The following is a 22,939-nucleotide window of genomic DNA, read 5'->3' on the forward strand; positions in this document are numbered from 1 at the left end:
TTCTTTGTCTGATCTCAAGGAGTTGGATATTGCACCCACCCCCACCCCCCCACCCCCCCTTTTTTACAAGATGTTCTTGTTTGTTTCTGATGTTCCAAGTTAATGAAGTATCTTTGTTTTGTATCAAAAGAAAAAAAAAAAAAAAAGTCATCTTTATGTTCTAATAAGCTCAAGCTAATATCAAGCATAGCAATAAAAAAAGAAATCAGGGCTAATCTCATAATTGAAAATTTTAAAACTGTGATTTAGTTTGAGGTTAGTTGTTATTGTTATTATTATTATTATTATTATTATTATTATTATTATTATTATTATAAGAATAATTATAAATATAAATAATTTCTTCACTCAAGTTGTTGTTGATATACAGAAGGTGCAATTATTGAAAATGAAAAAAGACAAATAAGGTTTTAACATAAATATATATACACACTATCTTATAATTTCATCTTAATTTCTATCTTAAATAGTAAATTATCCCTGAAATTTGCAGTATAAACACTTTCCAGACAAAAGCAACAATTCAGCACATTCACTAGGTTTGTATACTTTTTAACTAACCGGATGATTTAAAAAAGGATTATTTTATAGAACAATTTGTAAATATGAGTGGTGAAAGTATATATTTAAAAAAAAAAAAATAAAGACAAAAATATAATATGAAATTTACTCTGATTACGATGTTCGATCCTCTGGCTTTACATATGAAAACATCTCTATTTATGATCTTTTGTGACTGCCATCCATCCTTTTGATAATACTATTCAATAGATTAAAAAAGAAAATAAGTTGAGCAAAACCAACCCAATGCTTTTACTTCATAATCTTTGCCTTGTCTAATTTTAAATCATTTAAAGCTATTCTCTTTTGTCTCATGTTTTTTTCTTTTTCCCTTTTTATTGTGCCTTCACAAAGATTACTAGCCTGAATAAAGAAAGTTTCTTGGAATCAGGCATTTATCCAACTTCTTACCTATCTTTTCTTCCAAAGCCTTTAAAAACATACCAAAAAGTTATGGCACAAACCCACAGCCAACATTGGCAGAAATTACAACTTCTGCTTCAGAATTTTGGGTTTCTTCCAAGTTCAAGACCCTGAATGGCAACTAACATGGGTGTTGTTGCTGTGATTTTCCTCTTCTCTTTGGTTGCTTCCTCAAGTAAGTCATCTAAATCAAATAGTGTAATTTTGACAGATTTTCTACACTGTCCTGTTAGCATATATCCTGCTGATATGTGCTGATGGGATTGTGGAGGTATGTGACATCTCTCTGAATCATTTTATCCTCATTTTCTGCACTAACATCATGGTTTTCTTTCGCTTTGCAGATGCAGAAACATCAAACAAGATAGGGATAAACTATGGACAGTTAGGGGACAACTTGCCATCTCCATATAGATCCATCCAAATCCTTCAGTCCATGAATACAGGCCGGGTAAAGCTGTATGATGCTAATCCTGAAATCTTAAGACTCCTGGCAGGAACAAAGATCCAAGTATCAGTTATGGTCCCAAATAATGAAATCAACAACATTGCCTCAAACCAGACAATAGCACATAACTGGGTTCGCGAAAATGTCCTTCAGTATTACCCTAATACCATGATTCGGTTCATTCTAGTTGGCAATGAAATCCTGAGCTATTCCTCAGATCAGGATAAGAAGATTTGGTCTAACCTTGTCCCTGCAATGCGCAAAATTAAGAACTCTCTCAGATCCCATAATATTCAGAACATCAAAGTTGGTACCCCACTAGCAATGGATGTACTCCAAACAACATCTCCACCATCAAATGGAACTTTCAGGTCAGATATTTCTGGTACGGTAATTCTACCATTGCTTAAGTTCTTGAATGGTACTAAGTCATTCTTCTTCATCGATGTTTACCCTTACTTCCCATTTTCTAGTAACCCAACCAGTATAAGCCTTGACTATGCATTGTTCAAATCAAGCCAAAACTACACTGACCTTCGTACTGGGTTAATATACCACAACCTTCTAGACCAGATGCTCGACTCGCTCGTCTTTGCCATGACCAAACTGAATTACTCTAACATCCGGCTTGCAATAGCAGAAACCGGCTGGCCTAATGCAGGTGATTTGGATCAACCAGGTGCCAACATTTACAATGCTGCTACTTATAACAGGAATCTCATTAAAAAGATGACTGCTAAGCCCCCAATTGGGACACCAGCTAGACCAGGTGTGGTCATACCAACATTCATCTTTTCATTATATAATGAGAACCGAAAGACTGGTCCTGGAACAGAGAGGCACTGGGGTCTGTTGAATGCAAATGGCACAGCCATATACGAAATCGATTTGTCAGGGAAACAAGCAGATTCTGAGTACAGAGCATTACCGCAACCGAACAACAACAAACCCTACAAGGGGAAACTATGGTGCATTGCGGCCCAAGGAGCGGATTTGACAGAACTGGGAACAGCAGTGACATTTGCTTGTAGTCAAGGTAATGGAACATGTGATGCCTTGGCACCAGGTAAGGCATGTTATGAGCCAGTATCTATAACTTCGCATGCTAGTTATGCATTTAGCTCGTACTGGGCAAAATTCAGGAGGCAAGGTGGCGGTTGCTACTTCAATGGACTTGCAAAGCAGACCACCACCAATCCTAGTAAGCCCTTTTCAATCTAGTTTATTATTATTATTATAATTATTACTACTGTTAACTCTAGCAGAACTTTCATGCATGCAAGTTTTCAACTAATCTGGATGATTTGTTGAGCAGGTTATGGATCATGCGAATTCCCTAGCGTCACTCTCTGAAGATTTTCGATTTAAGCTGAAGATATATTCAGATTCAGCAAAGCTGCAAGCAGTTTACAGATGACCCCCAGTATGGTCTTCTAGAATAATGCTTTATAATTCTTTATCAGAATGTTTATGTTAGTCATTTATGCTATGAACAAAATGTTTTTAGATTTTTTTCTTTTACCCCAGGGCTAAATATTTTACCATGTAGCACAATTTTTGCCCAATGTATGAAATTGTAATCTGAGATTACACTGGGATAATTAATAACAAACATTACACAAGCTATATAAGCTAACCTTTAAAAATTTAAAAATTTAAAAAAAAAAAAAAAAAAAAAAAAAAGGCTGTAAGCCTCAATATTCTTTATTCATTTTCTAGAAAAATTGCAGGAAGTGAAAATGACCAAAGATTCCTGATTAATTTTGTGCACAAAGACTTAACTTCTTATGAGAGACCTAAAAACAGAACTACCAAATCAAGTGGTAGGAAAAGAAGCTCCATAAGTTCTCACATCATTAGGAAACCCTACAGCTGGAAAATTAAAAGGGTGGAAATACAGGAAAAGAAAAATGATTTGAGTTTTGGCCTCATCCTCCAAATCCTCAGGATTCAACTAGCTGTTGACCTCTCTCATCCATTACCTACAAAACTTGCCTCTTGCATAGGTAAATTCTTAGCTGAATAAGCACCTATTCAACCTACCTGGAGAAAGATGGCTGATGGGCAATCTTTTGAGAAAGTAAGGGAAGTCAATGAAATTCAGCTGGTAACCTTGCATAACTGCATATCTTAACAAGAAATAGAAATAGCCTTTTTCATAGCTCAAAATTTATAGATCAATGTCCACCCATGTCTGTTTCTATTGCAGGTGCCCAACACCTTCATAGGCTTGCCTACTACTTACAAGGAGTGCTTCCACAACTCACCCTGGCTCACTTTGTCTACTGTGAGAGGTTCCAAATCCATTATACCATCAATATCAATCAAGCATAAATAAAACGAACCCCGAAACAAAAGAAAATAATAAGAAAGATAGAGCGTCAATGAGAGAGAAAACATTTCAAAGATATCAAAAAATTAATTGCATTCATAAGGATTTAGGGATCATCATGATTCTTCATTTTCAACATCCAAAACCACCATTCTTGGATTTCAACCTCTATCAATCTCTCAACTTCACATCCATCAAGGTACTTATAAACTACTAGGAAAGCCAAGTCACCGACTTTCTTGGAATAAACAAAGCCAGGCAGAGAAATTAGCAGGTTGAGTAATACTAATCTAACAGGGCATCCCTAAATTAGGTGGCACCATCAATTCTGCATTTTCCTTAGGAGATCCCTAGCTTCTCCATACCTGAAATGAAACTATTCCAAAAAAAAGAAAAATAATAACAATAAGTGAAGAAGTAAATATGAATAATTAATATTTTGTATTGGTTAAAAAAGTTATAGAGAGAACAGAACATTTCAAACTTAGCATAACCACAATTAGGGATGTGCATCAATTAGTTCGTTCAGTTGGAAATTTTAAAACTAAAACTACTGAATTGAATGTAATCTGAACTAAACTGAACCAAATCTCAAAAAGAACCAAGCTGGCTACGTTCGATTCATTTCAGTCATCAAATTCAGTTATTAGCTACATACAAAAATCCAAAATACTTTTAATAATCCATGAACACATCCATCTACAGTTACAATGAAATAGATACAACCAAAAAAAAGAACTGGTCAAAAAAAATTTATTTAAATCTAGAACAAATACATGCCCACAAACAAAATGCATGTATTTAACAAAACCAATGATCTAACTTGTATTGGAAAAGCAAAAAGTCAAAAAGCAGGGAATAGAAGAGAGTGGGACTGAGAATAAAAAATGGTGAAAATGTTGCGGCGAAAAACTTGAGAATTGAAGTGTATGTAATCACCATCCTCTGGACCATCATTCATTGTCTTTTGGCAACTTTAAAAGATTTAGTGGTAGCATATGGCATATACAAATGTATGAATGGGTCAGAAAAAGATCGGGAGGCGAGAGTCTCATTCTTTTGGCTGAGGGAAAAGGAGGGAAGAAACAAAATTTTAAAAAAAAAATAGATTGAGATTTTTAACATTTTAAAGTCTGCAGTAAGAAGAGTAATCTAAAATTTAAGTTCAACTAATTGGTTTGCTTCCCTTTGGTTGATATGGTTTTCCAATCTTAAAGATGAACCAAATCAAACTAACAAAATTTGTGTGAAATCATTTCCAATCAACTACAGGTCCATTTATATTTCTTATTAACCTTATAATTTCTTTCAAATTGACAGATGCAGAGATTTAAAACAAGATAGGATAAACCATGGGCAGTAAGGGAACAACTTTCCATCTCCATATAAATCCATCCAAATCATTCAATCCATAAATGTAGGTCATGTAAAACTCTATGATGCTAATCCTCAAAACATCAAACTCTTGGCAGAAACTGAGATCCAAGTATAAATTCTGAATAACGAAACCAACAACATTACTTCATACCACATCACAGCCAACAGAACTATTGGCAACAATGCCCTCTAATATTACACTTATACTATGATGCGACATTCTAGTTGGCAATAAATTTATACGCTAGTTTTCAGTTTAAGCTAAGAAATTATGATCTAGTCGTAGAATTAAAAACTCTCTCAAAGCCCATAATGTTGCAACCTTAAAGAAATTTCAACTGTATAACTGCTGTCACCACTTTCAGCATAAGACACATTCGAAAATCTGATCTAAGAACTTAACCCTAATCACCAAATCTCAACAATAAACTAAAATCAATTCACTACAATCAAGCACAAAGGGCATAACCAACTGCAAAACCTCAAAACCGATGTTTAGAACAAATTTCATAAAGTATAACTTTGACAGTGGAAAAATACTAAATCAAACACATAGCATATTAATCAGTTAATCTCTATCAAACTTTTCGCATAAAAACAAAACTAATAATTACCAAAACTCGTGATTTCCATTGTTAATAAATAAATGATGTCCCCAGCAAATTAAAGCACAGTTTCCAGCTAGTAATAGCACTTGCAGCATAATGATTTAAATAGATTGCACCAACATACAATCATGTTTAAATCAAGCAAAAATTATGCACAAATTACACATACCACTTATTACACTCTAACTTTGAATATTAAGCATAGCCTTGGCCTCACTCTGCTCCTCCAACAACCCCTCACTCGCATACTTGCTCAATAAATCCATCTTCTTCTTCTCAAGAACCATTCTCTCAATCTCCTTCTCGTCAGGCAATGGGACATGTACAACAAATTCATTCATCTTCTCCATTCTCTCCTTCTCCTCTCTCTCCCTCTCTATCTGCCTCTCTTCCTCCACAACATCCTCTTCCTCCTCAACCAAGACCTCTGCAGCCGCAGCCCCAACCGTTACAACTTCCTTCGCGCCTTTCCTCGCTTCCTTCCTTATCTCATCCATCCTCCTCCACTCCTCCACAGCCGCCGCCCTCATTTTCTCCTCTGCCGGAACCTCCACCTTCTCCAAAACACCATCCTCATCATCTCTATAACCATAATAACTCGCATCGATTCTCTTGTATATATCATATCTCGTCCTCCTCTTTCTCAACTCCGGCGGCTTCTCGAACAATTCTTTAACTCCTGGAAGCTTCTTCGCCGCACCGAAGTACCGATACCCCGGCCCACGCCCGCTAGGGTTTGGTACATCAATTATATTCCCCTCTAAGTCAGTCATTTTAGGGGCGTGTCTGGTGTAATTAGGACCGCCTAATTCGATTATACGGCGCTCCCAGTGTGACTTCTCGCGAATCAGTTTGTTGATTTCGTCGTTTAGGTCGCGGAGACGGTGCTCTCCGAGGCCTTCGTTTTGAATTTCGGCGACTTTCCGGCCGATTTCTCGCATGATTTGTTGCCGCCATCTGTCGGCTTCGGCGAGGTCGCGGCACTCGGATGCTAGGAATGGACGGCGTTCTTTAGGTTTCTTCTTTTCTTGTTCTTTTAATGCTATAAATCGATTTAGCATCGACTGCGCCTTCTCTTCATTACGAGCCATGCTTCTGTTCTCTTTTCCTTTTTCTTCTTTTTCTGGTTTAGCGAAGTAGACAATAATGAAAGAGAATTTGAGAAGAGAATAAATAGCAGAGCTTAAGTAGTCGATTCGATACCAGCTGCTGCTATATTATCGAGCACTTTGTAATGTGTCGGCCTTCTTTTTATGTAAAATTGGCTTTTTGGTTTCTGTTGCTAAAAACAAAGCTAATCTTAAAATTCATTTTGAATACTCAACTTTAATCTAAATAATTTTAATATCTAAATTTACATAGTAGTATAAGAGACACATGAATTCGGATTAATTTATTATTTATACAATAATCTAAAAAATACGTGTCAGGCCGTTTAATATTCAACTCATTTTAAATAATAAATTCTATTAATTTTTGTCATTTTTTACTTAAAATTTTATTTTTAACTATAACTCTTAAAATTATATTTAATATATAATTTAAAATGAGTTAAATATTAAATGGTTGTTTTTTTTATTGCCACAAAAGCAATATATTACCTATATTTAATGCTTAATGATACTATAATTGAATTTTAGTTACTATATAATACAAATTAAAGCTTAGTACTAAAAATAAAATAAACTTAAAATTTAGTCACCATCCAGATAATTAACCCTAAATTTGTATGAGTATATTTTCTTATAATTTGTCCTTAAATAAATCTTAAATTAAATTTAGTCAATTTTTCAATCTCTAATTTCATATTAAGTCTTATATATCTTTTTCTTTTGTAATTGCCCTAATTGTAAATAAGTCCCGACTTTTAGCGTTCAATTTTTACCATTCAATTTCGGCAAATCGAAATATGATGTTTTTCATTTTCTAAGACTTGAATCACAATGTATTTACAGTGTATTTAAATTAATGTATCAAGTGAAATTTGTGTGTCCATATAAATGAAATATAATGTTAGTACTAACTAATTTCTTTTTCCTAATTTAATATTTTAAAGCCCTAAATACTAACTAAAGTCCTAAAATTGACTTTTTTAATTAATGGAAAGCTCAACGGGTCGTAAACTATATAATGGGGGCAATTATTCCATTATACTCGTTATAAAGGTAAACTCACCTACTACAAAAAAAAGAATTCGAACTCAAGAACTCTTACTCCTAAGAGCAAATATTATAATATCTAACTCTAAAATAATAAAATTTGTTATTATTCAAATTTATTCAATATTATAGTAATTTCTTTTTTTTTTTGAAATATTAAAATGTTATACTGTTGCAGTCCTCGTTTAAGAGGAATAAAAGAGACAAAGAAGGGATACATATAAATTTTTAAATAAATTGGCCTTAGCTAAGATCTAGGACTATACAAAATGTAAGCAAAAGAAAAAATAGACAATAGCTCTCCAACTTGGAGAACCATTGCCTCAATTTCTATAAAATAAGATTGGATGGAACCAAAAGAGTCAAGTAACAATTAACAATTATATTCAGAAGAACAAAAATTCAGTTCCAATTTCACAGCACTAAGCAAGTACTAAAGCTTTAGCCTGCAGGGCTAAAGTAGCTTTTCATGATCTATGCTTCGGCATTAATAAGATCGCGCTTTTAATTCATGCATACCATTGTTGTTCTAGCTTGACAACTTCTTGGAGCAGTCCATCGTCCAAGATCTAAGGAGGAAAGAGGTTGGTTTTCATTCTTAGCTTGCACAAACGCCTCTCTGTAAGCCATACTTCTGCAAATAGTATCAGTAGGATTAGGACTTTCTTCAGACATGAAGGAATTACGGGCCTTCTAAATGCGTCGCTTGAAAGAATTACATCAGTTTTAAAATGATGTAAAGCCAACATGGTAGGGACTATATCCAAAGGAAGACCAAAACCATGTGGCTCTAACATGGGGGGCAAAAAAATATCAAGTGTTGAAGAGTTTCATCTATAGAGGCAAATATGTTGTAAAATAAAATCATTAATTAAATGTCTAGCATACAGAACCGTCATTGTTGAAATTCTATTTCTAATGCATCCCCATAAAAATGACTTGACCTTAGAAGGATAATTTCCATTCTAGATTTCTTTCTAACTAAAGTTTTGAAGGCTTTTTTGAAGTACAAAGAAAAGAAATTGTGTATTCATCTTTCTCATTTTGTCACAAAAACTTATAGGAACATTTACATCTCTGAACTTTTTAAAATTTGATAAATCAACTAACAAATTAGGTGTCAACCTGTAAATCTTGGACTTTTTTATGTCTTTAGCAGGTTAACTTCGGGTTGTCGAGAAATAATAGCCACTGCGGCAAAATATAAAAAACAGCAATTTATTGAGTTGGTTAATGAGAAGAAAAAGACATCAATACCCTTAAGTTCACCCAAATAAGCATGATGTAGTGATGATGCGTTGGGAACAGTCATAGTGACATTTTTTGGAGATATAAGGAGAAAAAGTGAAGGATTGTGGGGTTAGGTTAGGATTTAGGGCTAGAGTTGGATTAGAGATTGGAGGGAAAGTAATGAATTTCAAAAAGTGATAAGAGAATTCATCTAAATTTAGATTTAGAGAAAAAGATGGATTCATTTTTTTCTTTTTTCAGTTCTTAATTTGTAGATACTAACAAAACAAGAAAAATAGTGATTGGGAAGAAACAATTTGTAAGTTGTTTTTGTTTAGTGGGAAGATATAATTTGTAAGTAGTTTTTTATTTTTGTCTTCTTCTTCTGTCCTTGTGATTAGATGAGTTTTATTAGGTTAAAATTAAAAATAAAATAACTGAATTGATCTTATGTAATTTAAAAATTCAGTTAATTTTTATGATTTGTATATTAGAAATTTCTTTTGTTTTTAAGGTTAATTGAAGAAAATAGAATAAATGTTATCTTTTGTAATTTCATGCTTAATAGAAGTACATGGAACTCACTTGCATGCTGAGTCATTAATTTTTGTTATAAATCAGTAATTGTATGGCATCTATATTTTTTCCATATTAATATTTACCTGCTAAAAACACTAAATAGTTCGTGATTTATAGGTCACACAACTAATTTATTAGGAAAAAAAAGTACACACACTAATTTGTCAAACTTTAAAAACTTCAAACACCACAGGAGTCATTATTCTAAACTTATATAATACCCTTTACAGTTGCCTGCTCAAGAGGATGAAAATGCCACACATACTTATCAAACATATAAATAATACCAATAAGTATAGATCGCATAGCTAATACTTCATTCTTACCAAAAACATATATTTTGAAGGTTATCCATGTTCCATAAATTATGAGGAGAAAAAAAAAACCAAATGCCCAATACCCTTCAAAGTCCATGGGCCTAGGAGATGTAATCCATAAAATTAGGCAGATTGGGCACTCAAGGATCCCTCAAAATTGGAAATTGGAAATTGATAAATTTAAATTGAACTTTTATCTTATGAAATTGCACATTAAAGTTCTAGAGTTCTAAAAGCATAAATAGATAATGACAAGCTGCTATGCAAATCAAAATTAATAGTGTCTCAAGTGAAAGTTTTATTGTGAATATGGCAAACAAGTAAGACATTTACTTACTTTAATAATAAAATGATCCCTCCTAATCTCTTTTGGATTTTCATGAGATGAATATATCATTAGAGTTTGTTTAAGGTTTGATTTATGTTTGCTAATCTTTTATAGTTGTTTTGTTTAGGAATATAGTAAAAGATTTGAGTTGAATAACATGACAAAATGTGACAAGTGTAGCTAATAATGGTGGTTTCTTTTACTTTTATGCAATGACACATTCTCTACTTATTTTCATAACGGTGGAAGATTAATGACTATTGATAATGATAAAGTGCACTGCCAAGCATGGTCTTGATGTCTATGGGTTTTAAACATTTTGGTTTAAAAAGATGAACCATAGAAACTTGCTTGCATTTATTATAATTAGTCTAATTTAATAAATATACTTGAAAGTTGAAATAAAGAGAATATTTAACTATAATTTATCATGTAAGATTACTAAAAGAAGTAATATTTTTTAGTTTTTTTATAAAAATTAGTTTTTTTTTCTTTTCTGTAATCTACAATTGTAAAAGTAGCAATTTTTTAAATTTTGCTTTTGTATATTATATAAATGTATTTATTCCATGATCTTTTATCATATTTTTATTTCGGCCGTTATTATATTGTAAGAAAATAACAAATCATCCTTTTAGAGATGGAGTTTAATATACTAATTTTAATGTAATGGATATTAATAATATACCAAATATGATTACACTTCTTTCATCACTCAATTGTTGGGGCTATGCCTTTAGACGATGATGTCATGGCTCAAGTATCCTTTCTGAACTTACTTGGAATTCTCCATTTTTAATATATTTCTCTTTTCTAACCATTTTATTTACAGTTCCTCCACCAAGCCCTTGCTACTCGTGAGCCGACCGAGGGGCGTTCTGCCCGACGGTTCCAAGCCTTCCTACATCATGGGCTCCTCTATTGGTACTGCCTTTGAGGCATCTCCTATAGCCATGTCTGATGTGGTTTCAAGGAGCGTCACATTTCTTCTAAATCCGATGGTCTCATACTGGAGCTCTCACGACGTTATAGATCACTAGCTTGCCATGGAGTATTGTCTCCCTTCAGAATTCACTCCAAGCACTTGCACACATGTAAATAACATTCTCCTTCATGTTTGCACATCTCCATTTCCTAAGAAGTTGGTGACATATTATGCAAATAACCATATAGGTCCATAGAGACCAGTTTGAGTACGTCCATCAATTGGTCGGTGCCGCGAGGAGGCAGTTCTTCATTCTTGGCAAGGTTTGGCGGGTAAGGAAATGATTTATGCAATGTAAAATATATGCAATGTATGTATGTATGAAATGTACTAACTAATTTTTTTTCGAGTTTTCATCAGAAAGACCACGAGAGCTTATAGGGACAAGTGGACGACCAACAGTATTAGATTGACACTCAACAACGTCGAATCGACACTCAGACACTCCAACTATCAACCTTGTAGATTTAGGGGATGGAAATTGACTCGGACGATGGGATGGGGAATTCGAGAGAGAATTTTGGATTTTGATTTTTGCTATTGCTTGTACTTTCCCCCTTTTTTTGCCATTGCTTATACTTTTGACTCTTTCATCTATTGTAAAACTTTTGAATTTTTGAGGGTATATAAAATCCTTCATTTTGGCCTTCAAATCGCTCTCATTTCTCCTGTACTTCCCTCTATTATTGCACTTATATGCGATGAAAATCAGAAAAACACCTAAAAAACCGACAAAATTGGCTAAAATTTGCACTTGAAGGCCATATAGCCGATTGGCTATGGAGTATACTGATCGGCTCTGCAGTTTGCAAAATTCGAATTGGACATTAATTCGAGGCCTATGTATACCCATGCATCTCCTCACTTCTTCACATGCGATTTTTTACTTTAAAATGCCAAAAATATGTCTCAAAAGAGTGCCAAAAGCCTGCAAAATCTCCTCAAAATCCTAACAGGTGATGATTGGATTAAACTTGAAAAATTCCATCTTTCATCTTTCAAAGCCATGCAACACACCAAACTTGATTTTGGAATTCTCTATTCTGCTGTCAACTTTTGGTGTCTAAGGGACCATGTCTTTAGATTCAATAGACAAGAGTTATGCCCCATAATTGAAGAATTCTCTGCTATTCTTAGAGGCCCCATGGATTCTACTCATCTTGTTTCCCTGCCAAAACTCAATGAGCCTTTTCCTGGCAAACTGGTGGAATTGTTCGACATATGCCCCCAGCTGAGGTACTTTCCCTTTCTATTAGTGAATACATTACCATTACTTCACTGATCTCTTGCTGTGAGAAGAAGGAAAAGGGCACACCTTCTTGGATTTAGATGTTGGGCATTTACCTTTATTCCCATTTTTTGCTGATTTCTCCTCAGGGAGGGGGAGACATCTTACTGGCATTATTGATCAAGTGGAACATAAAGCTTATCTAATTCCAGCCATCTTGGCTGAAACCATCATCGGGTTAGACAAGTACAAAATCCATCAATCGTTTGGTGGCAACCTCATTCTTTTATAGGTACACAACCAAATTCCTTTCTTTACTATTTTATTATTATTTTTGCCTAAGTCGCCCTTTCGAATTTTCAACTTAGCATACTTTTATTTTAACTTTTGCCTAAACTACCCTTTCAGATTTTCAAATTAGCAGACTTTATTTTCTTTATTTTTCTTTTTCTATCTCTTTTTTCATATTTGGATGCGCGAGAAGTTTCAGATATTGACCATCTCGAGGAACATCGATAAGTATGAGTCGAAGCATGTGCAAAGTCGATTTGTTGTTATCCATAAGGATATGATGGCTGGATTTGTTGGATGAAAGGCATCCAAGGCACACTCATTCGTTAGACTTGCCCATAGTGGAGAATTAAGCATATCACACTCATGGTGTATGGTGATTGCGTATCCTTACCCGGACTATGGGCATCCACCTTTTACACACATTCGAGACTTCATCGCCAGTATAGGCAGAAGCAACGGATCTTAGAGTTTTCACCTGAATTCTAAGGCTTCCTACTTAGACAAGATTTCTTAGATAAGATCGAGAGACTTTGGCCCCGCTAAGACATAGAATGAAACCTTGACTCCGAGGGCCATTAAAGATAACTTCAAGGCTTGGGTCCAGCTTCAGATTTCTACTTCTTCTGGTTTTGCACGATTCAAGAGGACTCGAGAACTAGCTGTTTTATTTAGAGACACAAATGTGAAGAGGAGAAGAAGATAGAAAATATGCTTCTTTTTTTAAATCTCATTTATTTTGCTTAAGACTTGTAGCTTATTTTTTTTCTTTCAATTAGTGTGTAGAATGGTAAACAAGCATATATATGTTAATAATTCTAAAAATTTATCCATTTAGTAAAAGCTCAAATAGATACATTTTGATTTCTCAAGATATAACTCTTGTCATCAGCCAGTCTTTTTGGATTTTCTAGCTAATTATTTTATCTCTTTTTATCATGATTTTTGCGTGATCAACCTTTTCAGGTCTTTCGATCAGCAGTCTATTTTTTATATTATTTATTTTTATACATAGTATTTCTTAAGACGATCTAAATTGATTGGTTCAGTGAACTCATTTCGTTTTAGGTTTCAGATTTTAGTAGCACCTTTAAGTAGGATCTTCTTTACCAAGTACAAGCCTTCCTAATTCAGCCTGAACTTTCCTTTTGGGTCGAATGTAATAGGTTTTGTATGCTTCAATACTAGATCACCAGCTTTGCTCTTTCCTGGTTTCACTTTCTTTTTTAAATGCCTTAGCTATCCTTTTCTGATACAACTGTGTAACACCCGGAATTTTTTTATATATTTAATAATGAGTTTTTATTTAAGTTAATTTTAGCTTTATTTTTATTCGGTTTAATTGGAATGATTTAAATACAAATTTTGAATGTTCATGTTAGATAAATAAATGAGTTATTTTCTATACCCAATTAGTTTAAAATTTTAAGAAATTATTCAAGTAAATTATTTGAGAAATGATTATATTTTGGCTATTCAAATTTTTCCAAATGCATATTTATATAAGTAAAATTATATATTGGAAAATTTTAGAAGAAATTATAAAGGATGTTTTTATAAAAGAATTTTGGAAAAATTGGTATTATAATTGATTAGTAGTATTAAATTTTAAGTTGGAAATTGATTATTTAATTTAATTGTGTGTTAGGACTAAATTGGAAATTTATTTTGGAATAAGGATTGAAAGTATAATGTTATTTTTATGGGGTTTTAATGGAAATTTGTGAGTTTGGTATTTTCGTAAATAAATATGTCGGTCAGGGGTATTTTTGTAATTGTGTATTTTCAATAATTCGGATTTGGCCCAAATTAAATAGTTAGGGGCTTAATTGAAAGGCTAAAAAGAAGTTTGGGGGTTAAATTGGAATTCTGCAGGATGAAATTGTAAGTAATTAAGAAAGTTGAGGGACCAAATTGCAATAAGGAAAAGTTTGGGGGGCCTAATGTCGATATTGAAGGGAAAGAAATCGGGGAGAGAGAAAGTAGATCGGGAGAGAGAGAGAGAGGGTGATGGCCGAAGAAGAAGAGGAGGAAGGGTCGGTGGCCGTCGGAGGCCAGCGGCGTCGGCGGAGAACGATAAGCGTCTGGCAGAATCGCGTGGGAGCGGCCCGAGGCCGCTGCTTCCTGTGTTGGCGAGTCAGTGGCGATCGGCTCCCTCTCGGCAAGGGCTCTCTTTTGGCGATGGTGGCGGAAGATTCGGTGGAGAGAGAAAATGGTGGCAGCCGGCGTTTTTGGGTTTTTCCGGCGAGATCCGGCGGAGGATGGACGATCGGAGGATGTATCCCGACTCTCCTCAGCTCAAGCTTCGCGATGGCACTGGTTTCGTGGCGATCGGGCTTCGTTTGCGAATCCACGGTCGAGATCGTCCGCAAATCTCTCCGGATGATCGGGTGTCAAATCGGAAAATCGTCATTAGCGCGTCGTTATGAGTCCGATGGTGTGTTCGGATCGTCGATCGGACTCCGGCGGCCGGAGGCGAGTCGACCGAGCGATCGAGCGTCTCGGTAATTTTCTTTGGCCCGTTAATTTTAGAAATTCTTGGTTTAATTGTGTCTAATGGTTTATATTGAGTATTTGATGATATTTGTGAGTCATAAATATTTGTCTGTCAGTTGGCCTGCCATAGTCGTATTTTGTGCTGTGTGGCGGAGTCGGGAAATAGTGAAGTTTGGGGACCCGACTCCTGTTGTTTATATTGTTGGATATTTGGAGTGTTTTTCTGGCAGGTCCTGGACCCGTTTTTACGGGGGGTAATGTTCGTGTTGTAGGGGAGGTTCTGCCGGATTTTCGGTAGAATTCTCCCGAGTCGAGATTCTTAGACAGTCAGTCCTAGGAGTCTAGACCTAGGATTAATGATGGATTGTCTCAGCATATTGATAAATTGTTTTTCGTGATTAGATGATCTGTCTGTTCGGCTCGCTCCAACTGAGGCACCGGAGCAGAGCTAGGAGGTCGCCTAATTCTGTGAGTTAAAGTCATATATCGCTTATGCACGTGTCATGCATAAAATTTGATTTGCTACTGTGATTATTCATTTGAAATTTTAATTTTTCATTTAATTATTATCATTATTTTCATGATGCTTTTAATTACTATTTAAATATATTTTTCCTTTATCACCAATTTTAATATTGCATGATGACTCAGGATGGGACGGCAGTAGAACATAGGAGTTGGATGAGTGTTCCAATATAATATGAGAGAGATAGGAAAAGGGTAAAGAGGTAAAAATTTTGAGAAAGAAAGATTAGGACCTGCCCTGGTCGAGCATCGCTCTCTGGGCTTAGTAGAGTGTGGTTGCCGGAGTAAAGGTCCCTGGTCGAGCATTGCTCTCTGGCTTATTTGGAAATTTAAGTGACCAGACTGGAGGTAAGGTCCCTGGTCGAGCTAAGCTCTCTGGGCGCCAGTCTTATTGGATAAGAGAGCCAAAAGGCTAAGGCTGAGAGTTAAGTGACCGGACTGGAGGTAAGGTCCCTGGTCGAGCTTTGCTCTCTGGGCGCCAGTCCTGTTGGAATGAGAGGTTTGAGATGTTAGAGTTGAGGTTAGTTGAGACATAAGTGTTGAAATAATCGAGATTTTAGAGTTGGGATTAGAGTTCTACTGAAGTACTCCGTCCCGTTGCATATGGAATAAATTTTGTTTAAGCATGGCATGACACATATGTTTTAACATGACACGTATGGTTCGCGTGATTTATTAATTATTTTAAAATTAAATAAGGTGACATTGAGATATTTGAAACTGTTTTAGATATATGATTTTAACTCACTCTTGAGACTGACAGTCTCATTTTTATTGTTTTTCAGATTCGTGACTGTTAGTTCTCTTGCGACTCTTATTCAGTAACCCGACTCCTTCATCATCGGGTGATGTATTTGATTTGGTATGTAAATTGGTAAATCTTAGATCCTCCGCAGTAGTAATAGTAAATGTATCAGTTGTAAATTTTCTGAGCTTCAGGTCTCGCCTAGTTTTTCTGGCAGACCGAAGTATTTATGTAGAATGTAGCTATTAAGATAATTTGTGGTTTTAATAATATTAATTTGAGATGAGATTTGTTTAAATCAGTGAGTGTCAGGCTTACTACGGGTTTCGGTGGCCTTAAGCCTACCCATTCCCTAGTGCCGGTCACGGGCCCACGGGTGGGGTCGTGACAAACTGCATGTGATATAAGGTTTTCACCCTTTTTTCATCGACTAGAGCCAACTATTAGTACCTTTGCTCGACCTATTGATACTCCGATATTTCAGCTTCTAATACAACTCTTTGAGACTTCAATTCCAACTCAATCGGTAAAACCGCTTCAGTCCCGTAAACTATAGAGTATGGTGTTTGCCCAATTGATGTTCACTCAATTATTCAATATTCCTAAAATGTAAATCATAACTGAAATGACTAGTCCTTATGATTCCAAACCATTTTCGAGAGTATTTTCTTTAGGTTCTTGTTGCCTGCTTCCACCGCTCTATTCGCCTGAGATCTATATGAGGAAGACTTGTGATGCTCGACCTTGTATTCTACTAGCAGGTCTACTGTCTCACCCATGAACTGCACCCTATTATCTATCACGACATGATGTGAGACCTTGTATCTACATATTAAGTTCCTCTGCCTTGCATCCACGATAGTGAACTACTCGACTTCGACCCACTTAGAGAAGTAGTCAATTGCCACAATTATGAACTTGTAACCATTCGAGGGAGTTTTTATTTCTCCAATAATATCGACCGTCAAGCTGCAAAGGGCCAATGAGACGTTAAGTTGTGTAGCTCGGTCGGAGGTATGTGACTCAAGTCACTGTACATCTGGCATTCACGACATTTCCTCACCAGTGTTATATAATTCTTTTCCATTTTTAACCAATATGCATGATTTTCTTGGTTAACAGTATACCACTCATATGAGGCCTGTATACTCCTTTGTGCATTTCTTTCATTACTATTTAAGCTTTTGTCTTAGTCACACATCGGAGCTGTACAACCAACACCATTCTTTTATACAGGGCTCTCTCGTGGCTGATATAATTCCTGGCTTGAATCCATTGTGCGTATCTTTCCTTGGCAGTCACTTCCTCTGGATATTCTATATTTTCTATTAACCTTTTCATATCATAAAACCAAGACTTCTCTTCCAGTCCAATCTGAACTTGCATTACCTGATCCTTTTGATAAAAAGGCACACCAGACTTCACAATCACCAAAGGTTTAATCGAAAGTTGCAAGGGATTAACCCACATAGACGATAGGGTAGCCAACACATCTGCCATCTGATTCTCATCTCGAGATAAGTGTATAAAGAAACATTTGGAGAAATTACGTACTAATGTCCTGAGATAGTTGACATACGACTTCAACCTTTCTTCTTTTACTTCTCATTCTTCGAAGGCTTGTTGGATTACCGGTATAGAGTGCTTGTAGACCATCAACTACTTAGCTCATACTACCATGATAGCTTCTAATCCAAATAAACATGCTTTCGCACTCCATCATGTTAATAGTCACTCTAAAGTCTAATCTCTTACCCATTGGCAATATTTCTCCTCCTGGCATGATAAGAATTACTCTTGACCGTGCACCATTTGTGTTCACAGCTTAATTGAAGTACATCTTCCACTCTTAGATCCCGATTGCCCCTAGATTTTCATCAGAAAACTCCAAATTTCAAGGTTCATCTCCTTCAATCGCATTTTGAGCTAAAAACTCTGCTACTGCCCTACTCCTGACCACCTTTTTAGTAATGTCCTCGATGTAAAACTCTGTCAGGAGTACTAACCATCTAGCCAGCTTTCTTGTAAGAGATGGAGCTTCAACTAGATACTTCAAGAGATCTATTTTTGAAATTGCTTGCGTTCTATAAGACTGAAAATAATGCCTCAACTTTCTTATAGCCCATATCATGGATAGACATGTCTTTTCCATGAGGTTATACTTTGACTTATAGGGTAGCAACTTCTTATTGAGATAATAGATTGCATGCTCCATGTCATTGGGTCTACACTGTGCTACTATTACCCCTATGGCTTTCTCTTCCAAGGCTAAGTATAGGATTAGTGGCTTGCCATCCTTTGGCAGCTTTAGTACTGGCGGCTTCATCAGATACTCTTTGATTCTATCAAAGGCCTTCTGGCAGTGTTCATCCCACACAACAAGTTAATGTTTCCTCAAAAGCTTGAAGATAGGATCATAAACCATTGTGAGTATTGTAAGCGTCCTAGGAAACCTCTGACTTCTTTCTTCGTCTTTGGCACTAGCATCTCTTGAATAGTCTTGACCTTGTCTATATCAATCTCTATGCCTTGCTGACTCACTATGTGCTTTAATAGCTTCTCTAATGTAAATCTGAATACACTCTTCTTCAGGTTGAGTTTCAAGTTATACCTTTCCACTCGTCCTAAAAACTTATCAAGAGCCTTAAAGTACCCTTCCCTTGTTTTGGACTTTACCATCATGTCATCAACATAAGTGATGTGCGTAAAATATACACATCTAAATGGGGTTTTTAAAGCTGATTTTATGTACATTTGGATGTGAATTGGTCCCAACACTCACCCTATGCATCTGTTTGTATGCATTAGATCCAAAAGAAGCCAAAGAGTGATAAAGGGAAGAATTGGACGTCAAAGTTGCCGAAACAGGTCGAGTTTGCGCATAAGGAAGCTGAACACGGCCGTGTTGGTTTTTACACTAGCTATGTTCCCAACACGGGCACCAAAACGGCCGTGTTGGGTGCATTTGACAACAAAAAAAAGATGCGTTAAGGAGCACGACCACAAAGAGCAACACGGGCATCAATACGAGGTCGTGTTCCCAACATAGGCATCAACACCAGGCCATGTTCCCAACACAGGCATCAACACCAGGCCATGTTCCCAACACAGGCATCAGCACTAGGTCGTGTTCCCAACATAGGCATCAACATGGCCATGTTCGCGGCAGCTGGACGAATTAATTAAAAGAAAGAAAAGAGGGAAATAAAAAAAGTAGGGTTAGGACGTCCCAAACTCATTTCTCTCTCTCTCTCTAAGGGTTTTTTTGAGTTGGAACCAAGGAAAAATGAGACTTGGACCAAGGTTTCAATTGGATTCCCTTTAAAGATTGAAGATTAGGCGAGGTTCGTTGATTGGTGTCAATTCGAGCAAGAGGAACAATAATCGACTTAAGATTGGGCAAGAGGAATTGGAGCTGTGTACTCTCATCCAAGGGTGTATTCGGGTTTCTCTACCTTTACTCATTTTTTGTAATTGAATCCTTGTGGGTTTTGATAATGAACATGATTAGCTAATTTTGTTAACCTATTGGGGTTCTTTATCTAGGGATTTTTGTACTTAACTTTTGAATTGTATGTATTGATTTTCAATATTGATTTGCAATGGAAGTGGTTATTGATTTGTTCTTCATATCTTGTTGAATGATTATTAGAATTTGAATGTTCTTGAGAAAGACGTTTAGGTTTGGATTGTCCTTTGCAATATAGAATTGAATTCGCCTAGAGATAGGGTGTTCGTTCTACCGGATTGAGAATTAACAGCTCTTAATAGTGTTAAATGGTACATAATGCTAATTTGGATAATTAGGGTTAGGAAGAGATTCCAACCTAATTAATCTAAGTTAAGATGTTAGTGTCCTTGAGAAAGGCATTAATTGCGTAGAGATTTTTCCACGGAAATTGAATTCAAGCAATCAATTCTATCTTTAGTTTTCATTCCCTAGAGACAAGAATTCCTAAGGGGTTATTCCTTAACTTGAATTAATCCTTCCCTAATAGCCGTAGTTAGAAAACAATTAGAGTAGCTATTAGTTAATTTAGGAATTATTCATCATTCATTTTAGGCTAATATAACAGAGAATAAAGGAGTAACTCTGGGCTTTTACTTTCCCTAGGAATACGACCTTGATACTCGCCATTAGTGCTAGACTGCATCGATAGGTACACTGCCTTAGATTGTAACTGCATAGATAGCAACCATCAATAAGTAAAAGCCAATTTTCTTGATGTGGTTGATTACCCCGAATGGTTGGCAACCATTGTCCCAGTCCCAAAGAAGGATGGTAAGGTTCAGATGTGCTTAGATTACCGGGACTAAAATAAAGCATCCCCTAAGGATGATTTTCCTCTTCTTCACATAGATGTAATAGTCGACAGTGTTGCCTCGAATGTGATGTACTCCTATAGATGGGTTCTTCGGATACAGTTATATCATAATAGCAGTAGTGGACAAGCTGAAGATGTCATTTATTATCAAGTAAGAAAGATACTGCTATAAGATTATGCCTTTTGGACTAAAGAATGTGGGAACGTACTTATTAAAGAGCATTCACTACCTTAACCTCTTCTTGTATTTTCTCTGCCCATTTCGGCCTTAATCTTTTCATCTTTTGTTTGACCGACTTGATGTGCGAATAAGTCGAGACATGGTGCTCTGCTATTTTCCTATCTACACCTGGCATGTCATCATATGACCAAATAAATATTTTTTTATTTTTCTATTATTTTCTCAAATTCTCTCATCTCCTCAAGAGTTATATCATGAGCTATGAAAACGTTCAGTGGATCTGCAACTGCGCCTAAATTAAATGAATCAATTTGAATGAAATTAATGTCAAATATACATATGTTATAATTATCAAAATGCATACTACCATCAAGAAAAAAATTGCACAAGTAAGCAAAATGTTCATATCATTGATCTTAGAAAAGAAAGAAACACCATCCTTATAAATATCGAACGTTATTACATCATCATAAAAGATATGAACAATATTATCTTCTATGAAAACAACTAGCTCCTTTTGACTCATCTTCTCCTCTAGGGCGATGGAATCTTCTAGCTTCAGCTTCTTTATCTTAATGGTGACCTTCTCTCAGACTTCCTTCATACTCAGCTCGACCATCCTATCGATGACCCCAAGTTCTTAAAAATCTCAAACTACCTCAGTTCTAATTATAGTGATAGGTTTAGTCTCCCTAAAGTAGGGCTTGTACTCCTGGATGATTGCGTCTTTTAGAGTCTTATCCTTTGGTTTGCCTTCATCTTATTCCTCGGAATAACCTAATCCATGTCGAGTCTTCTGTCCTTTAAAGTTTGGCAGCTCTGTGATACCTTGCTAATTTTTCCCAGCTCCATTCCAAGCATGAAGCTCATCTTCTTAAACATGCTAACTACTTTAAGATCCATGTAATCCTCATAGAGAACAGCAACTTGGAATCCAGTAGGGGCATCCAGCTTCTTGACAACTTCTTAGATAGCCTAGACAACCTTACTACCTTCAGTGTTAATAGTGACGATCTCGCCTTCATGAGGGAACTTTACCTTCTGATGCACAATGGAAGGAACTCCTCCTAGGGCATGGAACCATGGCCTTCCCAATAACAGTGCAAAAGTTATTGATATGTTGAGGATAGTGAATTCCATCCAAAATTCGATAAGACTCGTCTTCATCAGCACTGAAAGCGTTCCTTCCACATCTCTTTTTATTTCATCATAAGCCCTTATAACCATATATGATGGTTTCAGATCTTTTGCAGTTATCAATAGCTTAGGGAGTATGCGAGAAGGACAGACATTGATGGTTGACCCATCATCCACCATTACTCAAACATGGGAACCTCATCCCAATGATCTTGTCAGTTAGCATTTTGATTATTTTCTTGGGGGTAGCTGTTGTGCTTATACTTATACTAGACAAGGCATGGATTAAGCCTTTCTATGATCCGATGAGTGCATCAGTAGCTCCTAAATATCGATTGTCTTTTTCTCCTTCTTTCACTGCTATAATAATATGGTATCCTTGTCTTCAAATGCTTGCTCATCTTGCTTCGGTTCTTGTACTCTAGCTTCCTTACCCTAACACACTAGCTCGGTTTCCTTATCAGAGTCATTGTCTGCCTAGATGTCCTTAGCCTCGGTGTCTTGGACTTCACACTCATCCTTAAAGTTATACCATATATCGATTGCCATGATCGACTTCTATTTCCCTTATTTTCGGACCTCTAGGAGACAAGGTTCATAAGATACTTGATCATTGTCTGACCTCCAACCACTTAGCGCAATATCCTTAGTTTGAATGTTGGCT

General features: G+C 35.9%; 2 protein-coding genes across 3 annotated transcripts; one reads left to right on the top strand and one right to left on the bottom strand.

The window, feature by feature from the left end:
- The first annotated feature begins 999 nt into the window (after window positions 1–999).
- LOC8270565 (probable glucan endo-1,3-beta-glucosidase A6) lies at window positions 1,000–2,953 on the top strand. 2 transcript variants are annotated; one of them, XM_048376586.1, is made up of 4 exons: window positions 1,000–1,159; window positions 1,329–1,803; window positions 2,146–2,633; window positions 2,748–2,953. In XM_048376586.1, exons 1-4 carry the CDS (start codon window positions 1,099–1,101, stop codon window positions 2,783–2,785), a joined length of 1,062 nt encoding a protein of 353 aa, XP_048232543.1. In that variant the 5' UTR covers window positions 1,000–1,098; the 3' UTR covers window positions 2,786–2,953. The 2 variants fall into 2 exon arrangements, with proteins under 2 accessions (XP_048232543.1, XP_015575598.1); XM_015720112.3 differs by having other exon boundaries at window positions 1,329–2,633.
- Window positions 2,954–3,840: 887 nt separating this feature from the next.
- LOC8270563 (pre-mRNA-splicing factor ISY1 homolog) lies at window positions 3,841–7,005 on the bottom strand. The gene is made up of 2 exons (XM_002520574.4): window positions 5,919–7,005; window positions 3,841–4,140 (listed from the first exon to the last, which is right to left on the bottom strand). Exon 1 carries the CDS (start codon window positions 6,838–6,840, stop codon window positions 5,932–5,934), a length of 909 nt encoding a protein of 302 aa, XP_002520620.1. The 5' UTR covers window positions 6,841–7,005; the 3' UTR covers window positions 3,841–4,140; window positions 5,919–5,931.
- Window positions 7,006–22,939: the final 15,934 nt, after the last annotated feature.

This window comes from Ricinus communis, chromosome 1 (genome assembly GCF_019578655.1).
Source record: "Ricinus communis isolate WT05 ecotype wild-type chromosome 1, ASM1957865v1, whole genome shotgun sequence".
NCBI lineage: Eukaryota > Viridiplantae > Streptophyta > Magnoliopsida > Malpighiales > Euphorbiaceae > Ricinus > Ricinus communis.

Excerpts from the sequence above, each read along its gene's own strand:
- LOC8270563 (XM_002520574.4), bottom strand. The coding sequence starts at position 6,840 with ATGGCTCGTAATGAAGAGAAGGCGCAGTCGATGCTAAATCGATTTATA.
- LOC8270565 (XM_015720112.3), top strand. The coding sequence starts at position 1,099 with ATGGCAACTAACATGGGTGTTGTTGCTGTGATTTTCCTCTTCTCTTTG. Across the intron at positions 1,160-1,328 it reads CTCTTTGGTTGCTTCCTCAA|ATGCAGAAACATCAAACAAG; the intron begins GTAAGTCATCTA and ends TTCGCTTTGCAG. Across the intron at positions 2,634-2,747 it reads GCAGACCACCACCAATCCTA|GTTATGGATCATGCGAATTC; the intron begins GTAAGCCCTTTT and ends TTTGTTGAGCAG.